Source organism: Ursus americanus, chromosome 2 (assembly GCF_024610735.1).
Source record: "Ursus americanus isolate L20-20 chromosome 2, mUrsAme1.1.p, whole genome shotgun sequence".
In the NCBI taxonomy this organism is placed as follows: Eukaryota; Metazoa; Chordata; class Mammalia; order Carnivora; family Ursidae; genus Ursus; species Ursus americanus.
The window spans coordinates 50,224,763-50,251,097 of NC_142128.1; the positions used below are offsets into that span (position 1 = coordinate 50,224,763).

The 26,335-nt window shown below is 40.5% G+C and overlaps 1 protein-coding gene and 1 long non-coding RNA gene across 3 annotated transcripts in view; one reads left to right on the forward strand and one right to left on the reverse strand.

Moving 5' to 3' along the window:
- Positions 1 to 26,335, reverse strand: part of MIA3 (MIA SH3 domain ER export factor 3) — a 54,443-nt gene that overhangs the window by 21,190 nt on the left and 6,918 nt on the right. For both annotated transcript variants that reach the window (XM_045809656.2, XM_045809657.2), the window contains exons 3-6: positions 25,885 to 25,971; positions 20,450 to 23,243; positions 19,003 to 19,218; positions 16,311 to 16,456 (exon numbers count right to left, since the gene is read on the reverse strand). In XM_045809656.2, coding sequence (XP_045665612.2) covers positions 16,311 to 16,456; positions 19,003 to 19,218; positions 20,450 to 23,243; positions 25,885 to 25,971 — 3,243 coding nt within the window. The remainder of the gene's footprint in view (positions 1 to 16,310; positions 16,457 to 19,002; positions 19,219 to 20,449; positions 23,244 to 25,884; positions 25,972 to 26,335) is intronic.
- Positions 19 to 25,541, forward strand: LOC123800135 (uncharacterized). The gene is made up of 3 exons (XR_006781825.2): positions 19 to 132; positions 2,963 to 3,052; positions 20,610 to 25,541. It is a non-coding gene; the product is annotated as an uncharacterized LOC123800135 (long non-coding RNA).

Here is a 26,335-nt window from a genome sequence, read left to right on the forward strand (position 1 = left end):
TACGCCTCCTGGAAAATACGTCATCAGACAATGCCCCACGGAGGACGTAAACGTGCCTACGCAGTGGGCGGGGCCATGGCGGAAGAAAGCAACGGTCGAGCGAGGCGACCTGCGCAGAAGCAGCTAAGGGAGGTGAGCTGACGGGAGCTTCACCTGCCGCAGGAGCTGGGGGAGACCGCGCCCCTAAAGGGCCCCGGGGGCTACCAGGAAGAGGAGCTGGGGCTGGAGAGAAGTCCGACGCTCACGCCCCTCAGGGCAGGCCTTCTGTCACTGAGTGCCGAGACCCCAGGCACCTGTCCCACTGTCCAGACAGGAGAGCGACCTCTCTGGACCCCCGAGTGAAGACCCCCTTCCGCCCCCCGTCTGCAGGGCGAGGCCTTCCTTCCCCGGTATCTCCAGGCCCCCGCTCAGCTTTTTCCTTTCCTACTCCACATGCTCACACTGCTCACATTTCTGCTGATCCCCTGGAATAAGGATTCTCCTAAGGAGCCATGTCATTATCACACCATACCCCAGGGGCCCGTATTTTATAGTTACGTGACTTGTGGAAAAGGACGAGGATTATGCATAGGCACGTTCTAAACGTTGAAAAAACTGGGGACATTTAACCTGGAGAAAAAATGATGTTTGTAAATCTTTAAAGGTATGTCTTCCCGTTTAATACAAAGTCAATTCGGAACAATCAAGAACAAATCAGGAAAATCATCAAAAAGAAGAGCAATGGAGGGGGCTGGGCGGGGAGGCGAAAGCAGGCTGTGCAATTAAAACAGTAAGGAACTGACCCAAGAATACAGATAGATTATGGAATAAAACAGAAAATCCAAAAATAGACCCAACTGCATTGAAAATTTGGGATACACTGAAAGTCAGCTGGGGAAAAAGACACTTTTTAATAAGTGATGTTAGTAAAACTAAGCCCTAAGGAAAATGTTAAAACTGGATTTTTTTTCATAAGGATAAATTCCAAATGATCAGAAAGCTGAATGTAAAAAATGAAAACAAGTACAAGAAGAGACATGGGTGAATTTCTCAATGTATTATGAGTGAGCAAAACCTTCTTAATTATGCCTCAAAATCCAAGAGAAAAGATTTGCAAACAACTGCTTAAAAATAAACTTGTCTAGCCCCTGCACGCAAAAAAATGCAATATGTCAAAAATTTTAACAATGACAACCAGAGAAAAAATATTTGTAATATCAGAGACAAAGAGTTAATATTCATAAAGTATGAAGAACTGTACAAGTAAACAGAAGAAAACAGCCTAGAGAAAAATGAGCTGAAATAAAAGAATCAACAGTTCTCAGGAAAAGAAACAGAAATAGCTCACAAACATATGGAAACATCCTCTGCCTCACTCATAATAAAAGAAATAGAAATTAAACCTACACTGAGATACCATTTCTCACTTACACTGGCAAGATCTAAACATCTGACAACATACTCTATTGGTGAGAGAATGTAGGGGAAACAAGTACTCTCACACATTGCTCATCATTATACAAAATGACACAACCTCTATGAATGGGAATTTAGCAACATCTCCCCCAAATTACTTGTGTATTTACTTTTTGATGCAACAATCCCACTTCTAAAGATCTCAAAGATATTGTGGACACAACAACAAATGTTGAAAAGATATATGAACAAAACTATGTTATTCCAGCATTATTTATAATAACAAATGACTGCAAACCAAAATGTCCATCAGCAGAAGAGTTGCTCAATAACCTAAGTATACTGTGAAACTGGAAAAAAAATAAATTTTATATACAGTTTCCACAATGTTTTTTTTTTAAAGGAGGGATGGAGAAAGGTGTAGATTACAACTTTCACATAAGAAGGTAATGAGATACAAATATATTTTTATGGCTCTGACATAAAACCCACATGCAATAAACTACACATATTCAAAGTGCACAATCTGTCAATTTTGACATACGAATACATCTGTGAGAACTTCATCACATTCAAACTGAACATATTCTTCACCTCCACAAGTTTCCTCATCCCACCTCCTGCCACTTGCTTGACTGGGCCTGCCCCAGCAGAATTTCTTTGCATTTCCTACCGTTTTATATATCACCATGTATTCAACTTCTCTGGCTTATCTCACTCAGCATAGAGATTCACCCGTGTTACTGCATAATCAATAGGTTATTATTCCTTTTTGTTGCTGAGTAGCATCTTATTATACGGATCTAGCACAGTTTGCTTATCTATTCAGCTGTTGATGGGCATTTGAGGTTTTTTTCAGTTTTTGGCTTTTACGAATAGAGGGGCTATGGATATTGATATAAAAACAAATGGATGTAGATGCAGAATTTATTTTCTCAAGGGTACATGCTTAGCAGAGGGATGGCTGGAACATCTGACATACACCTTTCTAAGAAACTAACAACCAGTTTTCCAAGGTGATGTACCATTGTACATCCCCACCAGCAGTGTTTATTTCCAGCTTCTCCACATCTTCTCCAACACTTGGTATTTTCATTTAAATCATTCTTTTTTAGTCATCCTAATAAGTATGTATAATTCATGGTGGTTTTAATTTGCATTTCCCTGAGAAGTAATGATGTTGAGCATTTTTTCACGTACACATCTTATTTGGTGAAGTGTTAACTTTACTGGGTTATTTCTTAAGAATGAGCTTTGAGAGTTCTTTATATATTCTGGATATAAGTCCTTGTTCACATATATGCTTTGCAATGATTCTCTCCTAATCTGTGGCCTGTCTTTTCATTCACTTAACAGTGTATTTTGAAAAGCAGTTTTTATTCTGATGAAATCTAAATTGTCAATTTTTTGTTTTATGAATGAATCCTGCTTTTGGTGTTAAATCTAAGAAATCTTTGCTTAACTTTTTTCTATAAGTTTTATGGTTTTAGGCTTTACATTCAGTTCAATGAAGCTTTTTGAGTTCATTTATGTTTATGACTGAGGCATGAATCCATCTTTTGCACAGGGATATATCCAATAGCTCCAGTCCTGTTTGTTGAACAGACGTCTCTTTCTCCACTTTGTGTTTCCACCTTTGTCAGAAGTCCATTGCCAGGTATGTATGGATCTATTTCTGAACTGTTTATTCTATTCCAGTGATTTTTTTTTTTTTTTTTTGGTCTATCTTCTACTGAGGCCATGCTCTCCTAATTACCATACTTTATTGTAAGTCTTGAAATCGGGTCATGTTTGTGTTGTTCAAGGTCCTTGGAATTTTCTACATGAACTGTACAATCAACTTGTTTTCTACCAAAGAGATTGAGATTTTGATCAGGATTATGTTGACTCTGGGGATCAAAATGGGGAGCTTAATACGTGACATACTGTTTGTTATAGTGACAATATGATAGCTTAACAATATTTAGTCTTCTGACTCTCAAACAAGTTAGGTCTCTCCATAGTTAGGTCTTCAATTTCTATCAGCAATATTTTACAGTTTTTAATTATAAGTCTCATGGTATTGCCAGATTTATCCTTAAGTACTTCATATTTTTTGATGCTATTGCACATGGAAGATTTTAATCTCAATTTCCAATTGCTCATTGCCAGCATATAGAAATACAGTTGCTTTTAGATGTTAATCTAAAATTAACATTCCACCAGATTTTGTAGATTCCACCAGATTTTATTCATAGATGTTCAGTATCTGCAGACAAAGATAATTTTACTCCTTCCTTCCCAATCTGTATGGTTTTTATTTCTTTTTCTTGCCTTAGTGCACTGGCCATTATCTCACTGTGCCCCACTATAATGTTGAATAGATGTGGTAGTGGACATCCCTGTTTTGTTTCTGATCTTAGGGGGAAACAATGAATTATTCACCACTAAGTACGATGTTAGTAAGTTTTTCATAGAGGCTATTTTAATCCCCCTTCTTTTCCTAGTTTGCTACCAGTTCTCTTCTTAATATCAATAATCAACATTATGATTTTTTCCAAATGCTTTGTCTCTCAAGCTGCATATTTGGATTTTATTTTTAAAATTTGTTAATATGTGACTTACATTGATTTTCTAATGTTAAATGAACCTTGCATTCTTGGCATAAACCATACTTGGTCATTATGTATTATCCTTTTTGTGTATTGTTGGGCTTGATTTGCTAAAATTTTATTTAGAGTTTTTGTGCCTATGTTCATGACAGATACTAGTCTGTGGTTTTCTTTTCTTGTTATATCTCTCTCTGGTTTGAATTGGGAAGTATTTTCCCAACTTCAATTCTCTAGAAGAGTTTGTACAGAATTATTACTACTTCTTCCTAACAAGTTTAATTGAATTCACCAGTGAAGTCATCTGGGCCTGGAGTTTTCTTTATAGAAAGGTTTATAACAATAAATTCCATGTCTTTAAATAGTCCTAGATTATTTAGGCCATCTGTCTGTTGCGTAGGCTTTTGCAATCTGTGTCTTAGATGGAATTTCTTCATCTCATCCAAACTGTCAAATTAAGTGACATAAATTATTCATAATATTCCCTTTTTGTTGTTTTAATTTCTGTAGAACCTGTAGTGATGTCCCTGTCTGATCACAGACATCGGTAATTTGTGTCTCCTCCTTGATTTCCCTCATCACTCTGGCTAGAGGTTAATCAATTTTATTAATCTCAAAGAACCAGCTTTAGTTTTCATTGGTTTTCCTTTTGTTTCCTATTTCATTAATTTATGCTCTTTATTTCTTTTCTTTAGCTTCTTAGGGATTAATCTACTCTTTTTCCTAGTCTCTAATGGTACAAACTGAGGTCACTAATCTGAGACCTTTCTTCTTTTCTAATATAGACAACACTATATAAATTTCCAAGTAGTGTTTTACTGTTACTGTACAAACTTGGTATGCTGTTTTCATTTTCATTCAGCTCAAAATACTGATTTCCCTTTTGAGTTCTTTGACCCATAAGTTATTCACAAGTGTGTCAGTTGGTTTCCAAGTATTTGGGGACTTTCAAGAGATCTTTCTGTTATTGATTTCTAATTTAATTTTACTGTGGCCAGAGAACATACTTTGTATGATTTCAATCTTTCTGTATTTTTGACATTTGCTTTATGGTCCAGACTATGACTTATCTTGGTAGATGCTCTATGTGCACTCAAAAAGCATATGTATTCTGTTTTTTTTTTTTAATATATTTTATTTATTTATTTATTTATTTATTTATTTATTTATTTATTTGACAGAGAAAGAGACAGCAAGAGAGGGAACACAAGCAGGTGGAGGGGGAGAGGGAGAAGCAGGCTTCCCAGCAGAGCAGGGAGCCCGATGCAGAGCTTGATCCCAGGACTCTGGGATCATGACCTGAGCCAAAGGCAGACGCTTAATGACTGAGCCACCTAGGCGCCCCTATATTCTGCTCTTCTGGGGTGTCCTATAAATGTCAATCAGGTCAGGTTGATTGACAGTGTTGTTTATATCTTCTAGAACCTTATTCATGTTCTGTCTAGTCTATCAATTATTGAGAGAAGGGCACTGAAATCTCCAATTATAATTATATTCTTATATCTGTTTTTCCATTTAGTTCTATCCATTTTTGTTTCATGTATTTTGAAGCTCTGTTATGAGAAACACAAACATTTAAGATTATGTTTGCTTGACTGACTTACTACTTTATCCTAGAAAATAACTTTCTTTATCCCTGGTAATATACTTTCCTCTGGAATCTACTTTGGTATTAATACAGCCGCTCCAGCTTTTTTTTTTAAATGTGAGGTAACTTTTTCAATCTTTTTAGTTTTAACCTTCGTATGTCTTTTTATTTAAAGTGTGGTTCTTGAAGGCATCTATTTGGGTCTTGCTTCTTTACCCAACTGAACAATTTCTGCCTTTTAATTGGGGTATTTAGACAAGTTCTATTTAATGTGATCACTGATATGGGTAAGTTTAAGCCTAGGCAACTTCTTTTTTTTCTATTTTTCCCATCTGTTCTCTGTTCCCTTTTTACTTTTATTCTGCCTTCTTTGGATCAATTGAGTCTTCTTAATGATTCTAATTTATCTCCTCTGTTGGCTTATTAGCTCATTAGTTTGTTATTTTAGTGGTTGGTTTAGGGTTTATACTATGTATGTTTAATGTACCACAGTCTACAAGTGATACTGTACTACTACTTCATGTGCATAAGAACTTTCCACAAGAGTTATTACCATTTCTCCCTCTCCTGACCTTCATATTATTGTTGTCATCTATTTTACTTTTACATATTTTTGAAACCCTATACTACAGAAAGTCAAATTTTAAAGATATTTAAATAATAATTAGATAATGGTTTTACACATTTACGTATATGATTACCATTTCTGGCATTCTTCACCCCCTTTCTATAGCTTGACTATTTCCATCTGTCATTTTCCTTATGCCTAAAGGTCTTCCTTTAACATTTCTTATGGTGCAGATGTGCTGAATTAATTCAGCTCTTGTACGTTGGGAAATAAAATCTTCATTTCTTCTTTGTTTTATAAAATTGTTTTGCTGGGTATGATATTGTAGGTCAAAAATATTATTTTTCAAGTTCGTTAAAAGATATTATTCTATTGTATTCTCCCATGCCTTCTGACAAGAAGTCTTGATAGCAACCTTATCTTAATCCCTTCTCTATGTAAAATGTCTTTTTTTCCCTCTCCTTTTAAGATTGCTCTTTATCATGTATTTAGAGCAATGTGATTATGACATACCTCATTGTAGTTTTCTTCATGCTTCATATGTTTGGGTTTCATTGAACTTCTTGAGTATGTGGACCTACAGTTTTCATAAATTTTAGAAATTTTCAGCCACTATGTCTTTAAATATTTTTCTGAACACCTCTTCTATCCTGTCCTCCAGTGATTCCGGTTACATTATTAGGCTGCTTGAAAGTGTCCCACAGGTGATCTGATCGTTTTTCTTGAGTCTTTTTTCCCTATGTATTTCATTTTGGATAGCTTCTATTGCTATGCCTTCAAGTTCACTATCTTTTCATCTACAATGTCTAGTCTATAGCATTAATCCCACCCAGTATATTTATTATCTCTGGCACTGTAGTTTTCAAATCGATGTCTGATTTAGGTCTTTTTTTTTTTTTTTAGTATCTTTCATGTCTCCACTTAACTTTTTTAACATCCAAAATATAGTAATAATAACTACTTTAACACCCTTGCCTAATTCTAACATCTCTGGTAGTTCTTGGTTGGTTTTGATAGGTTGATTTTTCTCATCATGTTTGTATTTTCTTGCCTCTTTGCATTCCTGGTAACTTTTGACGGTTAATTTCATGTGTCAACTTGACTAGTTATAGAGTACCCAAATTAAACCTTTTTGGGTATGTCTGTAAGGGTGTTTCTAGGTGAGATTAGCATTGGAATAACTCAGTAAAGCAGACTGCCCTTCCCAATATAGGTAGGCAACATCCAATCCATTGAGGGCCTGAACAGAGCAAACTGCGAAAAGAATTCACCCCTTCCTGCCTGATTCCTTGAGCTGGGACATCATTTTTCTTCCACCCTTGGTACTCCTGGTTCTCAGGCCTTCAGACCAGCAGCTCCCTTTTGGACTCAGCCTGAATTACACCAATGGCTTTCCTGGATCTCTAGCTTGCGGACAGAAGACTGTGGAATTTTCAGCCTCCAATTATGCAGATGTCAGTTCCTTATAATAAACCTCTTCTACCTATCTATCTGTGTAGGTGGGTCCCATATTTGTTTTGCTTCTCTAGAGAACTTTGACTAATATAACAAACGTTCTTGAGCATTGTTCTGTTTGTTCAGGTAAATTACTAGGAAATAGTTTGATTCTTTCAGCTCTTGCTTTTTTACGGCTTGTTAGGCAAGACATGAGCAGATACTCTGAGACGAGACCCTTCTGAGTACTTTATCCAATTCTCCTAGATTTATAAGGTATATTCTTGGCCTTGTGTCATGAACTGCTTCCTCTTATCACTTGTACAGTTTCTCTGACATTGAGTAATTTCATCAAACTCATATGCTGATGAATGCTCAAAGGGGCCCTTTCACAGTCTCACAGCTCTCTCCGTGTAGAGCCCTCCTCTTGCTGCTCGGCCCTATGAACTTGAGCCTTACTTTCCCTGGACTCTCAGCTCCATCTCCTCCATTGACGGTTCCTCACTTCTATGCTACAACTGGGGAACTCTTTCAATGCAGTAAGTAGGCATAATTGCAGGGCTCACAGCACTGGTTCCCTATCTTTCAGGAATCATTGTCTTTTGTTACCTGATGTCCAGTGTCTTGAAAACTGTCTCATTCATTTTGTCTGGGATTTTTTTTTCTTTTCAGTTGTTTCGGTAAGGAAGGTAAATAAAGCCAGAATCTTGGCTGAATGCAGAAATCATTTGCCTACTTTTTAATAAGATATTAAATTAATTTTTAAAATTACCCATAGAGGAGGGTAACAACAGGTTCAATGGAACTGAGATGAAACCCAGACTTCTCTGAAGAGACCTTGTTTTATAAATTGGCATGAGATCTTGTAAATACGTTAGATACTTAAAAAACAAAACAAAAAACATTCAGAAGCAATCCCTACAAACTACAAGCAAAAATGAAACAGTTGACCTAACTGTGATTCAAACTGATGGCAGGACAACAGAAAGGAATTATGTTAAGCCTGTACTAGGAGGAATACAGCTTTAAAACAAAAATAACTGCAAAACATCCTAAAAACATTTTCAGTAACAAATGTGGGTGGCAGTGTTGATACTGGTATTTTTAAAATTGTTTGAATATTGTAAAATAAAATAAACATGCTGACGTCATTGAAAACTGGGATTTCCAACCCCAGAGAAAGAAAACACATGTGTAAGTTAGATGGGGTTAGGGGCGCCTGGGTGGCACAGCGGTTAAGCGTCTGCCTTCGGCTCAAGGCGTGATCCCGGCGTTCTGGGATCGAGCCCCACATCAGGCTCCTCCTCTGGAGGCCTGCTTCTTCCTCTCCCACTCCCCCTGCTTGTGTTCCCTCTCTCACTGGCTGTCTCTATCTCTGTCAAATAAATAAATAAAATCTTAAAAAAAAAAAAAAAGATAGATGAAGTTAAGGAAAATTCCTTTCACATCCTGAATTTCTTTTGGGAGTATCCATATGGCACCAAGATGAATGTGCACACACACAAAACTCTATGTATGTCCTAGCTTTGTCCTCTGAAAGGCCTGGAAATCATGGCCAACTCAAAAGCAATTAGCAATCTTAGTACCCACACTGTAGTCTTTAAATACCATTTCCCATTAAAAGGAATCAGGGACTCACAAGAGAAATGACTCTTTCATGATCTTGCCACACTAGAAATCAAGGAAGGTATCAGCGACCACTGCGTGGTATCAAAAAGGCCCAGAAGCTGAGCTGAAGAGGCTCCCATTAGCCAAAATGGAGAGAAATTGAGCACTGATAAGAATAAGAACGACGGGGGCGCCCGGATGCCTCAGTCGGTTGAGCAACTGCCTTTGGCTCAGGTCATGATCTCAGGATCCTGGGATCAAGTCCTACATCAGGCTCTCTGCTCAGCGGGGAGCCTGCTTCTCCCTCTCCCTCTGCCTGCCACTCCCCCTGCTTGTGTTCACTCTCTGTCAAATAAATAAATAAAATCTTAAAAAAAAAAAAAAAAGAACTACACCTGATTAAAACACCCCAAATATTTTTAAATTCATGATATCATAATGATTAGAAAGAGTTAGAGGAAACACACCAAAAAAATCCCTTTGGCATCTTTTGATAAAGCCAGGAAGACAACTCATTATTTTGGAAACTATTTAAATAGAATCAAATATTTATACTGCCTGAACTATGCAAATCAAATCTCAGTGTAAAGAACACTTGATTATAAACTTCTTTTTGTAGAAATATCCCAGCCTTTAAATGAAGCAGGAACAATATAATCAGCATATCAGCATTTTGCAGCCTATAATATATTAACAGATTTAATCAAGATCACCAATGACTAGTGACATCAAAAATATAGGAAAAGGGGTGCCTGGGTGGCTCAGTTGGTTAAGCTTCTGACTCTTGATTTCAGCTCTCAGGTCCTGATCCCAGGGTTGTGAGATCGAGCTCTGCATTTTCTGCATTTGGTGCGGAATCTACCTGAGATTCTCTCTCTCCTTCTCCCTCTGCCCCTCCCCCTGCTTGTGTGCACGCTCGCTCTCTTTCTCTCTAAATAAATAAATAAAATCTTAAAAAAAAAAAAACAGAGGGACACCGAGTCATTAGATGCCGCCTGCTGAAAGTACACATCTCCTGTACTTTCCTTGTCAATCGATATTGAACCTGAACCTGACTACCAATTCCCAGTAAATATAAAGAGCCAGAGAAACATGTTCAGTTATCCTGGGGGATGTGGTTAGCAAAATGCAGACCATGATAAGAAGCCAAACCAACCTGTTTCTGCAATGAATACATTCCAACAACAATAAACAAAAGGAGAAATCTACAGAGTAAATGATATACTTGCCCTCCCACTGAAATAACTAGAAAATCAGGTAGAGAACAACAGGCAGCATACAACTGTGACCCCTGAGAGAAGGGAAACCTGGAGATCAACCAGCTTTCTACCAGGAGGCACTTTCTAGACCTCAGTACAGGGAGGGAGAAACCATGTGATTCCACCAACCTCGAGGAGGAGGCGGAGACCAGAGTCCAGGGAGACTGAGGCCCCGGAACCTGGCAAGGAAAAGCACTGGGAAGATGGGAACTACAAAAAAAAGAGTTCCAGAAATCTGTGAGGGGGTTTCCTTCAATCTTTGCTGAATCTGAAGCAGCATCTGTATAAGGTAAGATTTATAAGGTAAGATTTGAGGATGGGTGAAAAGCAAGTACAGATAAAAAGAACATCAGCAGGAAGCTGGAAGCTGAACAAAGTTAACATGGGCCTGGGAGGCAAACCGTGTTCCAGCCTGTTAGAGCGACCTGACCCTGTGAACGCTCAAGGCATTTAGTAGATAGAAGCATCACGCCTTAGGAGCAGGGCTACGCTAGCTCTCAAGTAAACATTACTCTGTATACACATTCCTAAAAAATCTTAAAAAGAAAACTAGAAAGAAAGGATCAAGCTGGTCCACAGGTAACAACAGTCTAGGCAAAGCAAACGCCAACACTTTTTAAAGGCAGCCACTAAAAACCAGGCACTCAGCAATGTACATTCACAGCGCCTAGCCTCCAGCAACAACAAATCACCAGATGTGTAAAAAAGCAGGAAAAATGTCCCATGAGGAGGAAATAAATCAATCCATAAAAATAGACCAAGAAGTTGCAAAAGAGATAAAAGAATTAATTTGCTTAAAAGAACTTTAAGGAATTATTTTTAAGCATACTAAAATAAGACAAAACGAAACCATGACCATACTGACAAAAAGTAGAAGATACAATATAGAATGAAGTGCAACTTTTGGAGCTGAAAAACAAAATATCAGAAATGAAAATCTCACTTGATGGGCTTAACCACAGATTAGAGACTACAAAAGATCAATGAATATGAAGAGAGCAATGGGAGTATCTAAACAGAAGCAAAGACATAAGAGACGAAAACCAACAAAAAAAGAACAGGGCCTCAGTGACCTCTGGGACCATATAAAGTGGTCTTAAGATAAGCGTAATTAGAGTCCAAGAAGGAAAGGCAAGAGAAGAGGGATACAAAAAAATCTAAAGAAATAATGTGAAAACTCATCAAACTGTACGTAGTAAGAGTGAATTTTACTAGAAGTAATCATGTTTTAATTAACCTGACTTTTTTAAAAGGTGTGTTTATTCACAGATGACATAATCATCTGTCTACATAGAGAAGCCCATGAAATCTGCAAAAAGAAATCCTAGAACTAATAAATTTAATAAGGTATTAAGATACGAGGTCAATATACAAACACCAACTGTATTTCTATAAACACAAAACAACTGTAAATGAGATGTAAGAAAGATACCATTTACAACATCAAAAGTTATAAAACACACAGACATACATAAACAATATGCATGAAACCTGTACACAGAGACTAAGGAAGTTTCTCAACAGTGTCTTGTAGGTCTCTTACAGATCTTCTTCAGAACTAATTGTGGAGATGAACTTAGTTCTCAGATTAGAAGCCTTAATATTTGTTAATATTAATTCTTCTTAAACTCATCTATAGATTCAAGGTAACAAAATCTCACCAAGTTTTTTATAGAAATTGCTGTTGGTTCTACAATTTATATAGAAATGCAAAGAACATAATTTTGCCAAAGAACTACCTGATTCCAAGACCTACTATAAAGCTATACTAATCATAAAAGTGTGTTATTATCTTAGAATAGAAAAATAAATCAATGGAACAGAATAGAGTCCAGAGAGACCACAAATATAGTCAGCGGATTTCAACACAAGGTGCCAAGGTAATCTCAAGGGAAAAGAAATGCTACAGGAACAACTGGATATCCACAGAAGGAAAAAATGAAACATGACACCATTCACAAAAATTAACTCAACATGGAACCGAGACCTAAGCATGAAAAGTATAACTATAAAACTTCTGGAAGAAAATATGAGAAAATATTTGCATCATTGATATGGCCTATGATTCCTTAGGCAGGAAACAAAATGCACTAACCATAAACGTGAAAGTTAATGAAATGGTATTCATCAAAATTACAAATTTGCTCTTCAAAAGCAATGTCAAGAAATTGAAAGGCCAGGACTTAGACTGGAAAAAACTATTCATAATATACATCTCACAAAGGAGTTGTATCCAAAATATACGAAGAACTCTTAGACCTTAATAGGTAGAAGGAAAAGAACCCAATTTAAGAAAGGGCAAGGGGCTCCTGGGTGGCTCAGTTGGTTAAGCATCTGCCTTCAGCTCAGGGTGTGATCTCAAGGGTCCTAGGAATTGAACCCCGAGTTAGGCTCCCTACTCAGCAGGGAGTCTGCTTCTCCCTCTCCATCTGCTGCCCTCCCCCCACCCCCTCGCACCGACTCAAGCTCACTCTCTCTCTCTCAAATAAATAAATCTTAAAAAAAAAAAAAAAAGGGCAAAAGAGGGGCACCGGGCTGGCTCAGTCAGAAGAGCATACAACTCTTGATCTTGGGGTTAGGAGTTCAGAGTCCCACGCTGGGTGTAGAGATTACTTAAATAAAGAAAATAAACTTTTAAAAAAAAAAGATTTATTTATTTATTCATTCATTCATGAGAGACAGAGAGAGAGAGAGGCAGAGGCATAGGGAGAAGCAGGCTCCCTATGAAGCGGGGAGCCTGATGTGGGACTCAATCCCAGGACACTGGGATCATGACCTGAGCCAAAGGCAGATGCTCAACCGAATGAGCCACCCAGGTGCCCAAATAAAATAAACTTTGAAAAAAAGGGCAAAAAAAAATACATAAATAAATTTTAAAAGGGCAAAAGATCTGAAAAACTATTTCACAGATGAACACACAAAACATATGGCCACATAAAAAATTGCTCAATATCATAAATCATCAAGAAATACAATTAAAACCACAAAGATTCGCCTACTGGAATGGCTACAATTTACAACTGCTAATACCAAGTGTTAGCAATATGTGACCAACTGGAAGCCTCATAAGTTGCTAGTGGAAGGAGAAACTGGGACAGTCACTTTTGAGAACCGTTTGGCATCTTCTCTTAAGATAAACTGACCCGGCTGGCAGTTTCACTCCTAAGTATGAGTCCACTTTGTAATTATAATTCTAAAACAGGAAAACCTAATCTATAGAGGAAAAAAGTGTTGCCAGGGGCAGGTGGTGAGGGAGATACACTGGGGAGGTACCTGAGGAACTCATTTGAATGAAGGAAATGTTCCATGTCTTGGTTATGATTGTTTTTACACGAGTGAATACATTTGTTAAAACTCACTGAGCTATATTCTTAAAATGGGTACCCTTTATTGTATATCATTTATATCTGATTAAAGTTCATTTAAGAAATACAGCAACCTACTACAACATCTGGACCTCAACAAGATCCGGATTTGAACAAGAACAATTTTTAAAAAGCAGGATTCCAAATGTGCCCAACATTGGGTGATATTAAGGAATTACTGTTAAGCTGGGTAATGGGCCCATGAGCTCGTTTTATAATTGTCTCAGCTTTTGCATGTTTGAAATTTTCCATGATAAAACACAAAAAATTAAAGCATAACTTCAAATATTTAAGGGTTACTATGTAGAAAAAGAATTCAATTCTAGGAGAAAGAGTCATGTGAAGAAAATCTGGAGTCAATAAGAGAATGAACACGCCAAGAAAGCAATCAATGAGTGGCCTTGTAAGGTTAGAATGCTCACCCTAGGAACTGCTGACACCGAGATCCCATAACTACCTGCCACGCTGCAGGAGAGGAAATTACTGCAATTTGTGAATCTGGACAAACTGACCTCGGAGGTCCCTTCCCGCTCTAAGATTCCATTCCCTGCGGATCCATGAATCTGACTTCTGGTTCAGTTTTCCTGAACAAGTCAGCACCCCATTCCTCCCAGCCCTACCAAATAATTATCTATACTGTTTGACACTTCACAAAAATGATTTCAAATATTTTCCATTTTCCCCAAGCTTCATGTATATTTGATATGCTGTTTTCTTAAACCTTTTCAAAATCAGAATCATGCTTTTACCTCTTAGAATCTTGTACTCCTAACAAAATATTCTGTACATACTGAGCCATCAAAATGCTTTCTTGCAACACCTTTCAAGTCAATGTTGCTTTGTAACATTGTGCCCTTTTCCCTCACCATTCCTGTGTCTTCTCCCCCCATCCCCCAAGCCAAGACCCTGTCCTATACCACATCTGTGTCCCCCAACCCAGGCCTAGAACAGGGCTCTGTGCATATCTACAAAGAAAATGAATAAAGAATTCCTCCCACATCTGGAGCCTGTTAAATTTCTGAAGTGACAAGGATTCATTCTGGTGATCAAATCTGAATTCTGAGACTGCCTTAATCACTGAAAACCTCATTAGCCTAACTGCACAGGTCATACACATCTTTACCTGGATGGCTGCAAACCACTACAACCACGGGGAAAACTGAAAAATCTTTCCCATCCTGGTGGCCCTTCTCCTGAATCCCACAGGTATTCAGTATCTTTATACTGCCCTCTGACCATCCAAATGAAAAGTGCACAGAGGGTGAGATCCTGCACTAGACACTTTACTCGTTTATTCATTTAATTCTTCCAACAGTTAAGAATTGGTATTGTCTGCGTCTGGAAGATGTATGACAGCTACACAAAGTTTAGTAATTTGCCCAAGCTTCTAAGTGATGAATCTGGGATTTGAAACCAGATCATCCTGGCTCAAAACTTATGCATGTTTACGGAACAGAAAACAAAAAACTCTTTCCTACCTAAGTCTTAAAATAACAGAACCTAGTGGGAAAATATTTTTGTGTGAGGGAGGATACTTTCTCTACAGGTCCAAGGACAACCTGGCCTCCAACTTCTGAAAGCTCGCTCATTCTCACAAATTTACCAAGAAAAATGTCCAATTTCAACAAATACCACAAGGGGGAGCTAAGTCCTAAAAAGGTTAGATATGCTTCCAGATAGATTAAATGTATCATTCGGATCATGACTCCCTTAAGAAAGATAAATCTGAATACTCTGTCATAAGTGGCTCTTTCTAAGAAACAAATCTAACCACATCCCTTTCCTGCTTAAAACCTTCTCAGGATCCCCATCCCAAACAATGTAACAACACTACCTGTCATGATATACAACTTCCTTTATGATACACAACTTCCTTTAAGGTTCGCCCGTCTTCCTCCAAAGACCACCCCCTCTGACTATTCAACACCAACAAGGTTTCCTCGGCTTCCCCAAAATGTCTTTTCTTTGTAACAGTTTCCAACTTTCTGACCATGTTATTTCTTTGGTCTAACTGCATGCCACCCCCGTCTCGCTCCTCAGAGCCCTTCTATTCAGCAACGTCCTACACACCCTACAACTCCCATTTGTCCTTCAACTCCTGCCAAAACACGTCTCCGCTAACTTCAGACCTTCTCTGCCCATCCTCCTACCACGATGAATCAATTTATCCAACACATCATTCCACCATCAGGTAAATACTTTCTGCCCATATCACGTCTCCAGTAAAAGTCTTTATCTACCTGCTAGACTACAAGGTCCTTGAGGGGAAGAGCCATGTTTTACAGGTATATACCCAGCACTGACACACCGCATATCCTCTCCAAGGGCTGAACTGCGCTAAGAACCCACCAAATTATACACTTGTGGTTTGTTTCAGAGGCTAACATCAAAGGATCAGCAGTTTTCATAAAGACATTTTAAGCTCTTTACCTCATGCTCAAGATCAACTCAAAAACTGTAATTAATCAACATGCTATCTGAAGAAACTATATATGTCAAACTTACCGTCTTAGTTAAATAAAATATGAATGAATATATTAAAAGAATTGCATTTTCCAATGGTGTGACACTTGCTGGCTCTTCAGCATTTGTTTCTAGTTGCTTTTCTCCATCAATAGCATCAACAGGACTGCTTTCTGTTGTAATTATCCCTAAAATTGAGGGTGAAAATTAATATTTTATTTTATGCTCAGAGTAAGACCTGTTTCTCTTCATTTAAAATATTTATTGAGTGCCTGGTGAATATTAGTCAGTGGCTTCTCTTAAAGACTTATATGGTTTAAGGGACCTTCCTGACTCAATTGGAAGAGCATGCGACTCTTGATCTCGGGGTCGTGAGTTTGAGCCCCATGTTGGGGGTAGAGATTACTTAAAAAATATTTACTAAAAAAAAAGACATACAGTTTTCATATGTCTTATATAAAGACTTATATAACGTATATAATTATTCTCTTGAAGAATAATAATAAGGGGCACCTGGGTGGCTCAGTCGGTTAAGAGTCTGCCTTCGGCTCAGGTCATGGTCCCAGGGTCCTGAGATGGAGCCCTGCATCCAGTTCCCTGCTCAGCAGGGAGTCTGCTTCTCCCTCTCCCTCTGCTCCTCCCCCCTGCTCGTACTCTCTCTCTCAAATAAAATCTTTAAAAAAAGAATTATAAAGAGAACAACGTTCAGAATGCCTATTAGAGCCATCATACCCTTCCATTATGAAATGAACATATCTCCAGTACAGTCTACCCCTCACCAAACCCCTCCATCATGTCCCTGGCAAAGCAACTGCTATCTGAACAATATTTAGTCATGAGAGCTGAGAAAAGAAGAATTTTATGTTTTTTCCACATAGGCACAGTTGCATTTAACAACGTTCATTTAGTGCTGGTGAAGCACTGTTAGAAACTTCAGGCAAACGATGAGTAGAAAAGTGTCAGTTTGCAGACCTGCAGGTAGGATACACCAATGCTTAGCACAGCGTGTAGCACCTGGCAGGCACTCACTGACTGCTTATCAAACAGATGGAGGACAGCTACACAAAACAGAATATGGTAAATGCCCAGAGACACTAACGAATTGCTTACAGGGTGGGGGCTGGCCTGGAGCTCTGCATAAAAGGTAGGGTTCCGGCACCGCCTGAAAGGGTTTCACCTGAGGAGGTGGTGGGAAGGGGATTTCAGTTTGAATTACTTGAATCTGAGACACGTCTTATAAACTGCTAGGAATTCAACAAGCCATTAGTGATGGGTGCAGTAGGGGCCTCTCGTGTCTCTTCCGCCAGGAGATTCCATTCACTATTCATCTATGAATCTGACCTTTGGGGAAATGTTCCCGGTCAGGTGACCATCTCCATGTCTGAGATGCATGAAGGGATATTTGGGAAGATGAGCCTGTAAAGGCAGTTGATGTCATTTTGTGATACACCTTAAAGGACAGGGCAAAAAAATCTGTTTTTAATTCTGCAAGCAGAACTTTTCCTAGCCCTGGAAGTTTTTGAGCAGGAGAATAACAAGACTTCATGACTCATTTTCAACAAGCAGAACCTTTTTGACTTAAAGGAGTTTAGAACTAGAGAGGGTGACATATGAATGGAATAGCCTCTGGAACACAGGAGACTTCTGATACGTCATTTCTTCTCAAATTCACAGAATTGCTCCCCATGCTGTGGCTTCTCCCGTACTCTGAGGACAGATGGAGGGTCCACCCAGTGCTCCCAGGTCTTACAGTATCACAGGGTAATGCTATAGCCGTGGTCACAGACCACAACCTCTAAGAGCACAAACACAGTAATGAAATCACCCCACCACAGTGGATACGCAAAATAGCACAATTAGTTCTTCTTCATTAGAAACCCACCAACATTTTGTTTTATTTTGTTGTATTTTTGTTTTAAACATTTTCCTCAATTCAAGTGAAACGAGTTGCTCTCCACTGAATGTTTGCTGTGCTCTGTGATGAAGTTCTATTCACCAGTGTCAGGCCACCCTGGACCACGACACACTGCAAAGTTCTGTACTCTTCCCTACAGTATAAAGCTACCTGGGCGTAAATATTCCCTTCACTGTTTTTAAAAAGGTAAACAAGCTAAACCACACTGTATTCTACTGGGGGCAGCGTGGGGTGAAGGGGACTAAGGAGTGGGGGGAAAACACAGAATTTGTGAGTTTTAACGCAGTGGTTCTCAAACTTTCAACAGATCCAGATTTCCTGGAGGGCTTAAACAGAGCTTGCTGGTCTCCTCCCCCAAGAGTTTCTGATGCCTCTGGTCTGGCTGAAAACTACTTTTTAGAACATAAGGCTTTTTAAGAATAATATTTTAGATTAAAATTATTCACATAAGTCATGACAGCCGAACACTGGTTTTTGGTTACAGTCTCTGGCCTTTTTCCTACTGCTGATCTCCATTCGCTTCAACTCCTGCTTTTCTTTCCCTTCTGGGGTTTCTTGTTTTTTAAACTCACTCATGCCTGTATTCTACTCCCTTCTGATTTCCTATCTTTAAGAACAAATGTCCAGGGGTGCCTGGCTGGCTCAGTCGGTAGAGCATTTGACTCTTGATCTTGGGGTCATGAGTTCGAGCCCCACAGGTGCAGAAATTACTTAAGCAAATAAATAATTTAAAGGGGGAAAAAACAAAAGAGCAAATGTCCTAGAAGCTTTTCTTTATGACATACCTCTACTTTGTAGAGAAAAATCTGCAAGCTTTACCTGGGTCTACGTCTTTCTCAGTATTTGGCTGCTGTGACACTTCTGGGCCACCCTTGCCACCAGTCACAGGTTCATCCAAGTGGCTGGGCTCCTTGAGAATCTGAACTTTAAGGTCTTCTGCGTTATCTTGTGGGAAATGGTCTTCTGCGTTATCTTGTGGGAAACTGTCTTCTGTGTTATCTTGTGGGAAATTATCTTCAAGGTGTGGTTGCATCCCTACAGGGAAGAAGAATGCATTGGGCTGGCAAAGCCTGCGGACACTCCCCACTCCCCCTTTCCCACTGCACAGCTCCCCTCACCATCCACCCCCAGGCGCTTCACTACTGCCCTCCGCAGGCTGGCATCCCAGGGAGCACACATGAGCAGGGAAACAGAGTTTCAACTGCTTTTGTCTCATGTCACAGACGGCTAAAATTGATAAAGAACCCTTATTCCAAGTATTTTACAAACACACACATTTATGGTAGGGTCTTCAACAACCTAACTTCCTTGACAAACCAACACATGCTCACACAGATAAATGTACGGAAGAGATTCCAGTCAAGTGCAGAAACAGGAAACATCAAGTGCAGAAACATAAGCTTGCTCATTTCACAGAGCTAGCAGGGAAGGGCATTCGTACAAAGGCAGTCTGCCCAAGTATCTCTCAAATCTTTTCAGAGTATATCTAATCGTCAAAAAGAGGGAACCCATGTCTTTCCCCAAGAGGCTCAGGGCATAGCCCAATGTAACACACAGCAAAGATGAATTTCTTTAAAGCCTCGTAGTTTACCCTGAAAATTCATTAGAGTTCTGCATTCTAATGCAAAATAGATCTGCTTTGATTACACACAAAAATGTTCCCCTCCCAGATTCTCCGGAAAAATTGGCCCTCTGGGAAGATACATTTACTCTTTTGACTTTATGTCCCCCCGGTATTCTACCATATGCCTCAGTTCAAATACCTCAGTCTGAAAAGCATGGGGACACGGAATAGGGCACAGAACTAGGAATCAGGTTGTATTAGGGTACTGGCTCGGGCAATTCCATCACTATTTACGGAAAGGCTTCTATGTGTCAAGTGCTGTGTTAGAAAGCTCTGCACCCTGGTTTAGTCGCTGATTCACCTGAATGCAAGAATCCTAGGGCCCAGTAGAATTTAACTGACCTAAGTGACTGCTCCAAAGAGGCAAGAAAGAACATGACTCCCACAAAAGATGAAAACATGACACCCAGTCTCAACTCCGAAAGGGAAAACTATGTGAGAAATCCTTTCCATGGTCCAGCCTTAAAGAAGGCGGGAAGGGACACGTGGATGTCACAGTGATGTTGTCCCTTACCTTCAGTCACACTGTAAACTTGACAGAGCTTTACAAGTAAGGCAGGAGGCACTTCAGCAGTCACCCCCCTCCCTGTCACCCCCTCCCCCGCACCTGCTTCTCAAGCGCGCCCCCAAGAGGCACTTTACCTTCCACGGAGCCCCCCCAGCCTTCCTGCGGGAGCGGTGTTGTGGTGAGTGGTGCAGTGGCCTCCACGGCCGAGTGTCTGTACCGGACGAAATAGATCAGGTCTTGAATATCGTCTAATACCGCCGCCTCTTCAAATATGTTATTTTCCTTCATTCCCAGGTCTCTGTTTTCGGTCACACGAGTATCAAGCATTTTCTCTGCTATGCTCAGAATGTGGGACTCGGAGGCCCGGAAGACCTTATCCAGCACTTTATCCACGTTATAGGGCAGGCTCTCCTGCTGCGCGGCCTTCAGCTTTAAGGACATTTCGTGGAACATGGCTTCCAGCTCATGGACATCAAAGTACTTCTGGAACCTCTGCAGAGACTGCTGTTCCTTAAAGAAGCTGCCGATTATAGGCAAGTCCTTCACATCGTCGCTGTGCGCTGGCTTTCCAGCTGTCTGTGGCGCCCAGTGTGGCCGGTCATCTCCGTGCTCCTCGGTGGCAGATCCCTGACTCCCTGTGTCTGCGAACACCTCAACGTCCTCCTGGTCCTCCTCCGAGAGTTCTTCTACCCCAGGCTTCTGTGCGGATTCCTCAGGGCTGTCTTCTTTAAAATAATCAGTATCTTGATCCTGAAACATCTCATCTAACTGGAGAGTCTGATTTTTTCTGTCAGGAGAGTCCCTTACTTCAGATGCTCTCTGTGCTTTCTTAGCTGCAGGAGGGCTTTCTGTTTCCACCACCCCGCTCCCTGCTTCCCTGCCCCCCGTGTCTACCCCTTGGCCCAAAGTTTCACTTTCTCTTTCAACTTCCAGAATATTACTAGTTTCTTCTTTACTTCCTTCCGCTTCTGCGTCAGGATTAATGGCGCCTAAACCAGCTCTTGGGGGGGCCTGCAGATTAACATCCAACCGCCCGCCCTGGACCTCAGGGCTTTTTTCTTTAGACTGTTGTGCACTTACAGCATTTTCATCCTCCAGGAGTTCTTCGGGGCTGTAATCGTCTTCTGCCTCTGGTTTCTCAGTATGGAAACCTGGTCCTTCCGGCTTATCTGCCTGGCCTGTTGCCTCCACTTCCCGCGAGCCCGCCCCGGGCTTGTGCGGAGCCAACTCTTCACCTGAGGGGTCCTCTTTGCCCTCCTCCTCGGACTGCCTTATCTTCTCACCCACCTGCTTACCGTGTGCAACAGCCTCTTCTCTTCCTTGTGGCCAGGAAAGATTTCTTCCCAAAATGGGACCCTCTTCTTCTGGTTCTCTTGGCAAATCAATTTCATCCAGAGGGGAGGGTCTAGGTTGACTCCGAGTTTTAAGCTGTTCGTCTTTAAATTCCTCACTTAGAGGCTCCACTGAAAGCATGTGCGGTTTTACTCCGCTTACTAAAGCGTGTTCTTCTCCCACCCTGTCTTTGGATGCGTTACGCTGGTGACCTCCCAACGGCGGCGCAACGTCCACAGATTCCCGTCCAACCTTTTCCTCGTTCCCTTGACTCCCTGAGGCTTCAGGTACCGGTTCGAGTGCTGAGCCCCCTCCCAAAATCTGCTCTCCAGGCTTTCCTTCATGGAGCATTCCTTTTGAAACGTGAATAGCTGTTCCTTTCAGGTCATTTTTTTTGTTATCCAATTCTGATTCCAACATTTCTTTACCCTTTCCGGCAGCTGGCGAAGAGCCGGGGTCACTGCTTTGAGGAGAACCATGTGCAGTCACGCCCTCCTGCTTCTCCTCCTGTAACCCCACCTCGGCCTGTGCCAGGCCCCTCTTGGATTCCTCAGCTTTCCTCCCTTCTTCTGTACTGAGAATTTCTGGGTCTTTGTCATTATTTGTTTTAGGGACATCTACAGTCAAAAGACTATCTTCTACCTTTTTAGGGTCAGTGTCATCCGTGGCTGATCGTGGTTTCCCCCGTTTGCTATCTGGGACGAACCCATCATCACCTTCCTTTCCTTCCTCTGAATCAGAACTCCCTAAATCCACACCCGTTTGTCCATCATCTTCCGTGAAGGAGAAGACAGTATCCTCCCAGGTTGTGAGTATATTTTTATCATAGCTTCTGATGCCTGGAGGCTGAGCTGCCTCAAGTGTATCCTCTCCATTTGAACTCTGCTCTCTATCTGCCGAGTATTTCTCAACTCCAGACTTTGCTGGAGTTTTCACATCTTCTCCGCCATGGGTGAAGGTCAGTAACGGCAGCTCATCAAAGTTTTCTTCGTTCTCCTCTTCTTCCTTGCCCACCGTGTAATACTCAGTATCCGAGTCCTCATCAAAATCGTCTTCTAATGAAGTAACGAGTCTGGTTGTCTCATCATCGGATACAAGCGCATCAGCAGTAGAGCCAAATTTGGTTTTTAAGTCCAGAGTCATTTCTTTTTTCAAAAGTTTATAAGCATCCATCTTCTCCTGATCACTCGAGACCTGAGAACCATTGCTGGTTTTGTTGTTTTCGCTTTCTGGCACTTTTAGTTTATCCTGTAGCAGTTCCTCAAAAGGTTCAAATGAAGATGGGTCCCCCTGAGCACGATCCGCTTGACTGTTTCCATGGGGGTGGTTCTTCTGGGCCCCAGATCTTTCCCTGAGTTCCTTAGTGTTTTCTGAGGAGACACTTTCACCCTCCTCTGAGCTGACTTCTACTGGTTCAGTTTCAAGGTCGCTTTCCTCAAGCACTTCAGGAGGGGTATCCTCACGCTGAGTTTTTTCTATCGCTTTCTCAGAATCTCCAGTTGCAGAACTGTACAATTCCAAAAATCCTAAAAGTTCTTCCACATTATAATTATCAAAATCATCTCTTCCCCCATCAAAACAAACAAAATCTGTCTCCTGCAAGAGAAAGAAAAACGTTAGCATGTCACTAAGTATCGTAAGAGCAAACTCTTACTACCCATACTAGCGACAGCGATAATCTCAAATTGGCTCTGGAGGGGCTTCTGTGCCTACCTTGGGCAACAAATCTTCTTGGGTAGTGAAGGGATATAGAAGCTGGAATCCACTTTTCCCTGGTTCCCGGCTTCCACGGAGAAGGACTCCTACCTGAGTACCACTCCTGGCTGCCCCTTGCTGTCTCTTCCCCAGGGGAAACATAATTCTTGTGGCTGGTGCGTTTGCACCATCCCTGTTTGCTGTTTGGGACCTGCTGGAGGGAACATACCTCCTCTCCCCTCTGTGTTGTCAGTTTTACAGGGACAGTCCCCTTGGGGTGGCCCCCCATTAGCTAGCTCTGTCTGTGGCTGGGCAGTCTGTCTTATTCTAGACTACAAAGTTAGAAAGCCCACTAGTTCTGCAACCTGAGCCGTGTTCACTGAAAAGCTTTATCAAGAAATAATAGTGACAATTTGGTCTCCATGTGCCTGACTCCTGAGTCTCTCAATTTGTTCTGAGCACAAGTGGAGAAAAAACAGGGTGTCATTTGCTGGGTCCCCCAATATCTATGCCTGATGTTCTGGGAATTCATCCCCTAATAATATGTGCAGAAGAAGCTGGACGACCACCCAGCTTCCCTATCACTGGGCCCTCCAGGCTGTCTTCTGTTTACCCCGCTAGAGATGGGCAGAACCACCTTGCTGTCAGGATCTAAGTCTTCACAGATTTTTTTACCTCATATTTTCTTTAGATTGGAAAAGATAAATCAGCTTAGGAAGTATCTTTTTAAACACAGGGGCATAGGAACTAAACATTTAAAGATACAAAGATGGATGTCAAGGGGGCACCCCGCCTAATTCTTACCTCAAATACAACTTGAAAACAAGATTCAGTAAGGAGTGTACTCTACTCTAAATCAGGGTTTAGGTGTCATTAAGATCTGCTTTCAGGACTATCCACAAATCTATATTCTTCCTTTCCTCCAATAATAAGCAAATTGACATAAAAAGAGCCAGACACAGAGGGAAAGTTAAAAAGCCAAGATAATTCTCTTCTCCTAACTAAGCTTTCACTAAAGTCTGAGGAGCCGTGACCAGTGCCGTGGGATGGATGATTTCTTCTTTTCATCACAAGTGTTTCCAAGCTATTTTCTCAATACTGAGGGAAGCATGCAGTGGGAGGCACAGTAAGAAGGCTGGCTCCCAAACTAGTGAGGTCACCGGGGCCAACGCACTGCTGTCTCACACCTGTATCCTGGGGAGTCTCTTCACTGGGAATGAGGCCAGACAGGTAATGGGCTGATTTTATGACCCTCGAGATTACTGAGAAACATTAAGAACAGCACTGGCTCTAAGACACCACCTATTCTGCCAATCTCACCTAGGAATGGCTCCAGGCCAGCAGGCTGCATGTTCTGCAGCCCCGCAAAGAACTACTCAAAGGTTCTTGAATGAAAGTGAGCACCAATTACTATAAATTTTAAAACTCGAGAAAATGATCAGCAGGACTGAGGATCCCAGAGCACAAAATCTTCGTCATCACAGAGCTGGAAGTCAGTGCACTCAGACGAATACTTTACTGGGGGTGCAGTCAGTACTGTGCAGATCCCTGTTCCGAACCTATAACATAGCTACAACCCCTGAAATCACTAAAGGGTCAGTAATAAGAAAACCATGGTAAATTGGCATTTGTGGCCTAGTACATATTTAGGATTTAATTTCACCTGATTTCTCGATACTTAAAATGTCTAAGAGCTATTCAATGAGTGGTTTTCTGATTGAGATACCTTCTTCTTTTGCTTTTAAAAAGATTTACCTCTTGGGGCGCCTGGGTGGCTCAGTCGGGTAAGCCTCCGACTCTTGATTTCGGCTCAGGTCATGATCTCAGGGTCATGAAATCGAGCCCTGTGTTGGGCTCCGCGCTCAGCACGGAGTCTGCTTGAGTTTCTCTCCTTCTCCCTCTGACCCTCCCCCTGCTCGCGCTTGCTCGCTCTCTAAAATAAATTAATATATATTTTTTAAAATCTTTAAAAAATTAAAAAGATTTAGGGGCGCCTGGGTGGCACAGCGGTTAAGCGTCTGCCTTCGGCTCAGGGCGTGATCCCGGCGTTGTGGGATCGAGCCCCACATCAGGCTCCTCTGCTATGAGCCTGCTTCTTCCTCTCCCACTCCCCCTGCTTGTGTTCCCTCTCTCGCTGGCTGTCTCTATCTCTGTCAAATAAATAAATAAAATCTTTAAAAAAAAAAAAAAAAAAAGATTTACCTCTGAAACTTAATAACTAAATAAGAAGATATTGAATTCTTAATTTTTTCTCATCTAAAGCAGCAAAAAAAAAAAACACCCTATGTAAAAGTACACATATTAGACAACTACCAAACAATGATATATAGTCTCCTATAAATTCTTTTCAAACTTTTCTTTCTTATTTTTTCTATTTTTAAAGGTAATCTGATTCTAAATTAAAACTTGATACACAAATTGAACTTGGTTTTTTTCTGGCCAAAACACAAAGACTTTCAAAAATCCCTAACTGACTATCACTGATGAATTTGAAAGGCAATTTATAATTGAGAACCAAAAAAAAAAAAAGTCCATAACTTACATCTGTTGGAACCTGTAGCTCCTCTTTAGTATATTCATGGACTACTTGGATTAGATCCTTCGGAAAATATCCAAAAATACGCCCAACCTACATGAAAGAAAAGGCAAAAGAAACAAACGCCAATAAAAATTCTGTATAAGAAATACAAATGACAGACTTCTCAGTAGTGAGAGGAAATACACAGATAGGTACGTAGGTATAACCACAAGAGATAGCCGGTTGCTAGTACGATCACACAGATTACTATTCCAATGAAACTCAAGCACAGAATATCTTAAAGCCAACTTTTCTAAAACCACTGAGGTTTCCTTTCAACATGCAACTTAATTCTAAACACAGAACACATAAAGTTGTATTTCTGAAGTAGATAAAAGATCTACATAAGAGGAAGTTATTGTATATTTTGTGATTAAAACTATGCAAATCAGGGGCACCTGGCTGGCTCAGTCAG